Raw genomic sequence first — 10261 nt, 5'->3', positions numbered from 1 at the left:
AAACACACATAAATGATACACTCTCTTGGCCAAAAGTATTGGCATCCCTGCAATTCTGTCAGATAATGCTCAATTTCTCCCAGAAAATTATTGCAATTATAAATGTTTTGCTAGTAATATCTTCTTTTATTTTGCTTGCAATGAAAAAACACAAAAGAGAATGGAAAAAAAGTTAAATCATCATCATTTTACACAAAATTGGCCGGACAAAAGTATTGGCACCCTTTGGAAAATTATGTGATGCTTTTCTAATTAGTGTAATTATCAGCACATGTTACTTACCTGTGGCACATAACAGGTGGTGGCAATAACTAAATCACACGTGCATTCAGTTAAAATGGATTAAAGTTGACTCAACCTCTGTCCTGTATCCTTGTGTGTACCACGTTGAGCATGGAGAAAAGAAAGAAGACCAAAGGACTGTCTGGGGACTTGAGAAGCAAAATTGTGAGGAAGCATGGGCAATCGCAAGGCTACACGTCTATCTCCAAAGACCTGAATGTTCCTGTGGCTACTGTGCACAGTGTCATCAATAAGTGTAAAGCCCATGGCTCTGTGGCTAACCTCCCTGGATGTGGACGGAAAAGAAAAATTGACAAAAGATTTCAACGAAAGATTGTGCGGATGGCGGATAAAGAACTTCGACTAACATCCAAACAAGTTCTAGCTGTCCTGCAGCCCGAGGGTACAACAGTGTCAACCCGTACTATCAGTCGGCATCTGAATGAAAAGGGACTCTACGGTAGGATACCAAAGAAGACCCCACTTCTGACCCAGAGCCATAAAAAGCCAGGCTGGAGTTTGCCGAAACTTACCTGAGAAAGCCAAAAACGTTTTGGAAGAATGTTCTCCGGTCAGATGAGACAAAAGTAGAGTATTTTGGGAAAAGGCATCATCATAGAGTTTACAGGGGGAAAAAACAAGGCTTTCATAGAAAAGAACAGGGTCCCCAGTCAAAAATGGCAGGGGTTCCCTGATTTTTTGGGGTTGCTTCGCTGCCTCTGGCACTGGACTGCTTGACCGTGTGCATGGCATCATGAAGTCTGAAGACTACCAACAAATTTTGCAGCATAAAGTAGGGCCCAGTGTGAGAAAGCTGGGTCTCCCTCAGAGGTCATTGTAAAAGTCACATTAAATAATCAAGTTAAAAAGAATTGAAAGAGGGCATAAAAATAAATCCCAGAAAAATGAATGAAAAGCAAAAGTCATTATTTGAAATTTGAACTATGTTAGCAGTTATGAATATGCTGTGGTAAACAATAGCATTAGTCCTGGTAAAGGAGCCAACAGTTTGAGCACACCTATGACCTTCAAGTAACTTGTTCTAGAGGTGAGGAGAATAGTAACTGAATGCTGCCTCACCCTGCTTTGTTCTTGGAACACCCAGCAGACCGGTTCCAGGCGACCTTTGGGCTCTAGATGCTTGGTACGGGTCAAACAAATCAAGCATGTATTTTGGCCCATAGACATTAAGTGTTTTGTAGACCAGCAGTAGTATTTTATAATCTTTTTACTCACTGGAAGCCAGTGTAATAATTTTCATAACAGTGTAATATGGTCAATTTTCCTTGTATTTGTCGGGCGCATTCTCTATTAGCTGCAGCTTCCAGACTGATTTTTTGTTAGTACCTGTAAATACACCATTACAATAGTCCAAGATACTAACAATGAATGCATAGATGGATAGTGCTTCATTATCCTTTTATTTGGTATTAATGAGCAGATGGAAACAGTACAAAGGTTAAAATATGACCAGGTTGCATAGGGCTACACAAAAAACATCCTTCATATCAATCCCTTTATAAACTCAGAGGATACCATTGACGGCGATATACGTCCAATCCACTGACCTGGGAGGGTAACAGTGGCAGCCAATGAGTTAAGAGGACGGTTGCTGTGAGGGTGGAAAAACAACAAAGTGTAAAATGTAAAAAGAGCAGCATCAATCAAAAAGAGGAAGAAGAGTAATATGAACACAGTGACGCCTCCATTTCGCCCCCTGCTGTGGACACTTAGTACTAAACCCTCTTCTTCAGGCGTACAGTTAATAAACATATCGCCATCACTCATAAATATCATCATGTCAGTTGGTTGCTTTCTTTAGGGTGTGCCATCACAAGATGAAGTGCCGAATTGCGACTGGCCTGGCAGGCAGGGGGCGTCGCCGCTCTGAAAATCGGGGCTGTCATCCTCGGAGGAGGATGAGGAGCTGGATGGGACGTAAACACCCAAAACCTCCTTCACTTTCTGGGGCAAATCCTAGAAATGGTGGAGGCACGGAACGACACAAAGTGGGGTTATAAAGCTCAACAAAAGGGTGTTTGTGGTTCTCACTTTGCACTGGAGAAGCTGTAGGTAGATAGCCTCTGCATCTCGCAGTGTGCTCTGAAGGTCCAACTTCATGGTCAGCTCGTTAATGTGCTGCATGTTGTGAAGACAAGCGAGAATGAAGCCGAGGACACTATTTACCGACCGATTTACGTACCTTGAGGATCGTATTGAAGTCGTGGTCTGAGCCAATTAGTTCGCCTCGCTGCGACTGCAGGATGGAGCAAGCGATGAGAAGGTGGAAGTTGGGGCAGGGCAGACGAGTCCACAAAACCTGAAGAACATTTTTGAAGAACAAAATGTTTGAACATTCAGCTCCCGAAGCCATATTGACTTAGCAACATGAAATTTGGTAGGCACATTTATCATCAGAAGGCCCCATAAAAAAGTCTAATGAACCTATGCCTGAAAACACACAGGTTGTCGGAATCTTTGGATCAAAGCAGACATTTTAAATTTACAGCTTCTGCTAAGCTCCAGATAAGAAAACAAACAGAAAAAAATAGCTCATCGCTAGTTTTACTTAGCAACATGAATTTTGGTAGGCAGGTTTATCATGATTGGACCCACAAAAAAAAGTCTCAGGAACCTATGTCTGTAAAGACACTGGGAATCGTTTGCTTTGAAGCCATCTGTTTAGGGTAATTTTGCTGATTTTCAGCATTTCTCAGAAGCAGAGCTCTATAAATGATTGATGATTATGACTAGGCACAAAAACACAATCTCCTGCGGTGTCTTAAATGGGGCTCACCTCCCACAAAATGAGAATGTCCTCAAAGGAGAACTCCCTCTTGAACCAGATAAGCAGCCACCGGAAACAGAAGCAAAGCGAACCACTGTCCTGGGAGTCTTAGGAAGAAAAAACAAAAAATAGCATCTTAGGCTTTCAACTCCTGAACTAGTCATACTTACCTAGAAAATCGCAGAGCTCCGGGTCCAAAGCCTTTAGCAGGAAGCTTAGCTGAAGCAGCTGCTGCTTCATGGCCTCCTGGGACTCCTCGAAGTTGTGGTGCTAAAAATCAGATGACATGCCTGGCAAATAGGATACGGAACCAGGAGAGACGACGACAAGACCCATGCTCACCACCATTTCCATGAAGCCCGTCAGGCACCAGAATGACTCCACTTCGTTCTGTGTGACAAAGAGCAGCGGCGAGAGCAGGTCGCTCATGCCCTGCACGTAGCCTGTGCGCACAAATGCAAAAAAAGACTTAATCAACGTAATAATAATAAAAAAAAGCCCCACTGAATGAAATTATAAATGAAGACAATGTTAATAAAAACAGAAATAAACTCTTTACAGGCCCCGTGATCATTCAAAAGTGGCTATGAATGCTTATCTTTTCACGCCCGTGCCTTCAATGGCAGCCAGTGAGCTAAATGAGTACCCCATAATTATATTTTTTCTTACCGAGATCAAAGTTGTACATGCAGTGAGTCATGAGGACGTCATGGAGAAGCGTCAGGCCCGGATTGTCATTCCCCGAGAAAAAGGTGTTGTGGCGGTCAGTCCTGTTCACATCTCGCTCTGCCGTCAAATATCAAAAAAACACATTGACGCACAACTGGAATCTTTGGGCCATGACCAAATCTACCCACCAATCAGATTGCGGTAGCCCCTGAGGAGTGAGTTCCTCATTTCTTGCTCCTCGCTGACCGACTTCCATTGCACCTTCATGCGAAAATACTCATCCCTGGGGAAATAAATAAATAATAAAAATAAAAAAATCAGTGTCTCGAACTATGACAGGTGACCTCCCCCCGGGCAAAACCAAAACCAACGTTTTTAGGCGCAAGATCTCCTCTCGTTGACTGTATGTGCTGTTCCATGGATAAAAACCCAGCAGGAACTTCCACACTTCCTTCCTGAGTTCTGGCACAATGCCCTGCAATAATACAAACGTACATCATTTTATTTGTTTGTTTATTTTTAACGTGGATTATTTCCTTGCAGTGACAAATGCTACTCACCCCTCGGAAGACCAGGTCTTTGACGCGCTGGGGATCCTCGACACGGCCCTCAGGGTCGAGAAAGGACTCCCACTGGTCCAGAGGTCGCCCTCTGCTGACCGCTGGCTTGGGTCCAAGTTCCACACCCTAGAGTCGAAAACACCAATGCGGAAACTCATTACTAGAGATGCCCCGATCGATCGATCGATCGGGTCCGATCACGTCATTTTCAAAGTATCGGAATCGGCAAGAAAATATCGGACATGCCTTTTTTAATATATATATTTTTTAATTAAATCGTTTTCTTATTGTATTTAACGTTACAGACAAAATGTCTTACACTCATCCAGAGTCTTTAATTTTGGCTTAAAGTGGGGCTGTCAAATTTCTTGCGTCAACGGCGGTAATAACATTCAAATATTTAACGCAATTAATTCATGTGCTGCACTACCCATTCACGCGTTGACGCATTCAATCTATAATGGCACCATATTATGCATACATAGAACTAAAAGGCAACGTAAAATGAGTAGAGAATTTTGGCAGCCTTTGAAGCCTTTTTTTAATTGGCTAAAGCCTTACAATCCCTCTCTCAACGATCAGAAAAATTGAGGGAAGCAATGTGGGGAAGAAAGGTAGTAGTTGATCTTTATCTTAACACCCCATTAAATTTCCCAACGCTGAGAAGATATATCAATTGGTACCATTACGCAGTCATGGTTGGACTTCCCATCATGCCTTTGGGCAGAATTATCATTTACTGAAAGCTCATAAAAATCCACTAGATGGCAATATTTAGTCACAATATACAAAGTCACATTTGTCCTTTAAGAATTACAAGTCTGTCTATCCGTGGATCCCTCTCACAGAAAGAATGTAAATAATGTAAATGCCATCTTGAGGATTTATTGTCATAATAAACAAATACAGTACTTATGTACTGTATGTTGAATGTATATATTCGTCCGAGTTTTATTCATTTTTTTCTTAATGCATTGCCAAAATGTATATGATCGGGAAAAATTATCGGGAATGATTGGAATTGAATCGGGAGCAAAAAAAAAAGCAATCGGATCGGGAAATATCGGGATCGGCAGATACTCAAACTAAAACGATCCGGATCGGATCGGGAGCAAAAAAACATGATCGGAACAACCCTACTCATTACACTCTTAAATCATTGGCTGCCATTGACATCAATAAACGTCCACGCCATTTGAACTGAGATGATCATGCTCAAGAATTAATTGCTCAAAGGATTAGCTGCCTCGAGTCACCACACACTCATTCACCAGACACACTGCCTCGAATAGCAATAGCTACTGACTAACTGATTGCTTGTGTTAAAGCTACTTCGTGCATCAGTAATGTTGTTTCGGTGATATAAGTGTTTCAGAGCAAAAGCACAACCATATTTTTTGTCACAAATTTTCATTGCATCTCGAGTAATAACTCATTTGATTGTAATTGACAGCAAAAAAAAAATAAATAAAATAAATCAAATCAAATCCAAATTCAAATTCGTCCTTACGCAAGTGATAAGCTCAAAGCCAGGCTCCTCATCCAACTGCGGCGCCAAGCTCGGCTGGCGGGAGTCCCGTGGGTGGAGTGGGGACTCGGGTGGCCGCAGGGCATCCCTGAAGAAGTTGGTAACCTTTGAAAAGCCGCCCAAAGTTGTCGCGTAGGGGTCGTGGATGAATCTCTGAGGAATAGAAGGAGAATTTTTTTCATTGTTACAAGTATTGTGTCGTGTCGTATTAAAATGGTTGGGTCTTACCGACACCAAGTCGGAGCCTCCATCGTCAAAGAGGTGCAGTTTGTCAACAGACTGAGAAAGAGCGCCTGGGTTTTGGGGATACGCCAAGAAAAGACGCCCGTCCACTGGAGACCTGAAAAAAATGTAAAAACGAAAGGATTTTTTAAATAATATCGCATGATTGAGTTTGCGTGTTCACCCTTACTGGGCCAGGACGATGTAGCGGCTCAGGGCGTGCAGAAGTTCCCGGCTGCCCCCTCGGTGAAAGTGCAAGGGGGGCAATGGGTGACCCCCTCGGCTGGTCAACACCAGGAAGTTACGGCCCAAGGAGAAACGGGCTCTGCGGAGGGAGTACAGCTCCGGCAGCGGCAGTGAGAATGACCACTGACCTGCGAGACAAAAAGAAAGGTGAACAGCTGCCACTACTTCTGGACATACATTTTTAACATGAAACTTTTGTCAAATGATTTCTGCTAGCCTTCACAGTTCAAACCAATTGAACGTCTGTGGCTTTCAATGTTTGCAAATCTTTATTTGTAAATTTTGAAGTGGCACCTGACTCTTTAACTGGGACGTGCTCCCGATCTTTCTTCACCGTGCTTATGACCGCCCAGTCTGGCTCGTAGCCAGGGTCAAACTTGGTATCCTCCTCGCCCCCTTCACTATCCTGATTTGGAAGGAGAACCCTCAGCTCTTCAATGGTTTTTATGTTTTCATATTTAAACCCAACTCACCTTTTTCGAGTATAGCACAGCGGGAGCGTTGCGCCCCGCATCTTCCAGGGGACTCCACTCTAAAGCTGGCACACCAGACTGAAAAAAAGTTAAATGGTCAATAGCTTAGCCCTCATCCTGTCAAAATAATAAGCGATTGACTTCCTCACCCGTTCCACAATGCGTATGAAACCCGGAATGCTAGTGTCCTCGGTGGTTTTCTTGGCATTTGTGTGCAGGTACACTCCCTCCTTCTCAAATATCAGCTGAGGAAACATTTAAAGTTTTAAACTTCAACAAATGCTGACCATCCATAATTTAAGGCACAGTTAATGAGCTACCGCACGAACAATGCCAATGTTCATGAATTATTATCATCAGTGGTGCATCACATTAGAAATTAGGCATAAGCGGATTTTAAGGGGGGGGGGGCATTCACTTTCCTATATATATAAAAGTTGTAAAGCAATAAAACTGCAATAAAAATGAATGAAATGAACAAAAAATATTTTATCATGGGTCAAAATTATTTTTCGGGGACCTTAGACGGTCATTTGCTTTGCATACAATTATATTAGAATTTTTTTTTTTAATGATTTCTTTGATTGAAAATATTTTTTTTGATTGAAGCAACTTTTTTGGGGGATTCAATGAGTTTGACACAAAGGTCATAATCATAATTTGGCCCAAACACAAAAAGGATTGCTTCGATCAAAGAAAACTTTTTAAATGAAAAATTGAGTGTTTTTTCGCATTCAAAAAAATTTTTTGATTGAAATTTTTCACTTTTTGATTGAAGTGATTTTCTTCTTGAAAATCTTTTTTTTTTTTTAAGCAACTTATTTTTTGATTGAATAATAGAGACAAAAATGTCCTACCCAAAATGTGGCCCAAACACAAAATCTACATTAGTTCAATCAAAAAAGTTGCTTCAATCAAAAACAAACAAAAACAAAAAAACAAAAACAAAACAAACAAAAACAAACAAACAAACAAAAAATCAAAGAAAAATAGCTTTCACGTGCATTTTTTTAGTTTCAAATTTATTTTTGCATTCAAACACATTTTTTTGATTGAAGCAACATTTTTTTCGGTTGAAAATATATATTTTGATTAAAGCAACTTTTTTTTTTTAATTGAAGCAACATTTTTTTGATTGAATAATAAAGACTCAAATCTACCTCCATGTGGCTCCACCCAGGGGATACAATTTTTGACTGGGGTAACTACACTGGCACGACATCGGCGGGCGTACCATATTCAATGGATGACGATCTTGGCAAAAAGTATTGCCTAAGCAGCCTGATTTAGAATTCCCCTCAAGAATGATGGGAAACAAAAAACGCTCCTTGCCAACTTATTGTTATAAATATTATTGTAAGTTAATTTTATTGCTGACACTGCGTTTCGGGGTCATCAACATTTTGTGCCCCCCTGCCCCAAAAGTCAAACTCCGCCTATGGAATTAGGATCCTCTTCTTTAGCTAAATGCAACCAAGAAAATAACACAATAATAAAACTATGCTTCATACATTTGGGACAAAATAAAGAGCATTTGTAACTTGGTCAAGGATGACTGAATATAAACTGTGTCATAAAATCCTCTTCTTTTAGTTTCACTAACTCATCTTTTTGGTCAAAAAATGGTATGATTTATTCTTGCAGTCGGACATCCGGGCATTAATGACGTCACCAGCTACAACAAAGCGTCGCCATATTGAAATGGGGGCAAAACACGAGTCACAAGCAGTTGCTCTGTAGTGCTTTGTAGTACAAACGCGTTAAACTTTTGTCCTATTTGCGGTCTTTTTTCCGTCGGAATGACTAAAAGTTGCCGTGTTGCGGGTTGTACTTGTAACACAAGGAAGAGTTCTTGCCGCATTTGAAGTTCTTCATTCTTCCTCGTGAGAAGAAAAGGCTGAAAGCAATCAATCGAGGAACAGTAAAAGAATACAGTTCCTTGGACCATTCTCGCCGATGGGAAGCTAAATCCAGGCACATTTACGTTTGCAGCCGACTTTTTATTACTGGTGAGTAAACTTTGATAGATTTTTTTGCCCCGATTAGCTGCTAGGATTCAATAGACGAGGCAGTGGTTATTATTACCGTAACCGACAACTTGCAAAGCGTTATTTTCTTTTGCCGTGAACTGCTCTGATTGGTCAATCGGTACATTATTGGCCTGAGGGGAATTGGTTATTTTGCCGTGACGTGACTCATGCACTGCTTCTTGCCTCGAGTCGTGACACCCCATTTATTTAGTTGTACTACCACGGTTCCCGGCTAAATAACACTTGGAGGCGAATTACCGTTTATGGCAGAAATAATAACTCCGTATATACTACCAGTTTTCTTAGTTCCACACAGTACACATTCCACGTAATTGACAACGGTCAATTTACTGGGTGTCTTCATGAGGTAGTTGTAGATGTTTCCAAACTCCACTGCAGGCCATTCCTTTGGATTGTTTATCCAGCTATCAGCTGCAACTTTGTATGGGCAGATTTGCAAGCCAATACATGCTAATTTTAAATTGTATCGCCTCCTAGCGTATGTCGGCAGTGACTCGTGATAATAATAAGTCATGTTTAAGACGTTTTTATGAAAAGAAAAAAAAAAAGACGCAAAACACAGCTGAAATATATGAATTTCAGACAACGTTTGTCCATGGATGTTTACCTGTGCGTGCCCCTATCTCAAAATTGCGACACGTTGCTATGCGAGATGGCATCATCGTGACATCACGCCGACTGCGAGAATATGTAAACCTGCACTGTTTGGTAGGAAACTTTAAAACAGTAGACATTACGATTTAGTTCCCGTCAAGTAAAATTTTGTGTATTTCTTTAACCTATACACAGTTGCAATTGATGAAAACTTTATTTTTCGCTTAACTCTAAAGATAAAAGACCTCGCAAGTGAAAGTTTCATCGTTAATGACAAGGTGAGTCACGTGAATACATCATGTGATGCCCTCGGCAGGTCTGACAAGTTACGTCACATCGCATCCAGTGACGATTGCGCTTTCTGTACTGTATTTCATAGTAAACCTAGAAAGGTAGCCACCGATTCAAATCACTCGGTGTTTATCTACTGCCTGACTTAAACAGTGCCCATATTCATTTCTCAACTGCAACGAGCACGTGAAGCTAGGTAACACGTCGACGAACAAACAACAACGAGAGCCCACGGTCAACATTTGTACTTTTTACGTTCGAAACAGCAAAAATTGATGGGAGAAAGTCACGCCGGTACCTTGTAGTCGTCACCGTTTTGCTCCATTCTTGAATCGCTCATCGCGGTTTACTAGACGATTCTCTCTCTTTCGCTGATTTTCCCAAAACAAATGTTACGTCACACTTCCTGTTTCCACAAAGCCGCCCCCTGACTTACGTCATCAACATGCGCCCAGCTGAGCGTCGTTTATCAAATATTTGTGAGCCAAATTGTTGTTATGGTTCGATGGCATTCTCTTGTCCCAATGCTTGTTTTATGTAACGCTGACATGACACAC

General features: G+C 41.3%; 1 protein-coding gene across 1 annotated transcript; it reads right to left on the bottom strand.

The window, feature by feature from the left end:
• Positions 1-1684: 1684 nt before the first annotated feature.
• tbc1d17 (TBC1 domain family, member 17) lies at positions 1685-10160 on the bottom strand. The gene is made up of 17 exons (XM_057817481.1): positions 10003-10160; positions 6918-7013; positions 6769-6846; positions 6590-6701; positions 6240-6423; positions 6056-6167; positions 5810-5980; positions 4300-4425; positions 4111-4214; positions 3928-4022; positions 3740-3856; positions 3413-3513; positions 3241-3340; positions 3080-3177; positions 2486-2602; positions 2335-2421; positions 1685-2259 (listed from the first exon to the last, which is right to left on the bottom strand). The coding sequence occupies exons 1-17, from the start codon at positions 10042-10044 to the stop codon at positions 2101-2103; spliced, it is 1899 nt and encodes a 632-aa protein (XP_057673464.1). The 5' UTR covers positions 10045-10160; the 3' UTR covers positions 1685-2100.
• Between the last annotated feature and the right edge of the window lie 101 nt (positions 10161-10261).

Source organism: Corythoichthys intestinalis, chromosome 16 (assembly GCF_030265065.1).
Source record: "Corythoichthys intestinalis isolate RoL2023-P3 chromosome 16, ASM3026506v1, whole genome shotgun sequence".
Lineage (NCBI taxonomy): Eukaryota > Metazoa > Chordata > Actinopteri > Syngnathiformes > Syngnathidae > Corythoichthys > Corythoichthys intestinalis.
This window is presented reverse-complemented; position numbering and strand designations above follow the sequence as displayed.

Bases quoted from the DNA above. Each gene is read 5' to 3' on its own strand.
- tbc1d17 (XM_057817481.1), bottom strand. From the start codon at position 10,044: ATGAGCGATTCAAGAATGGAGCAAAACGGTGACGACTACAAG. The intron at 7,014-10,002 runs GTACCGGCGTGA...ATGTTTCCTCAG, and splicing joins AAAACGGTGACGACTACAAG to CTGATATTTGAGAAGGAGGG. The intron at 6,168-6,239 runs GTAAGGGTGAAC...CATTTTTTTCAG, and splicing joins CGCTACATCGTCCTGGCCCA to GTCTCCAGTGGACGGGCGTC.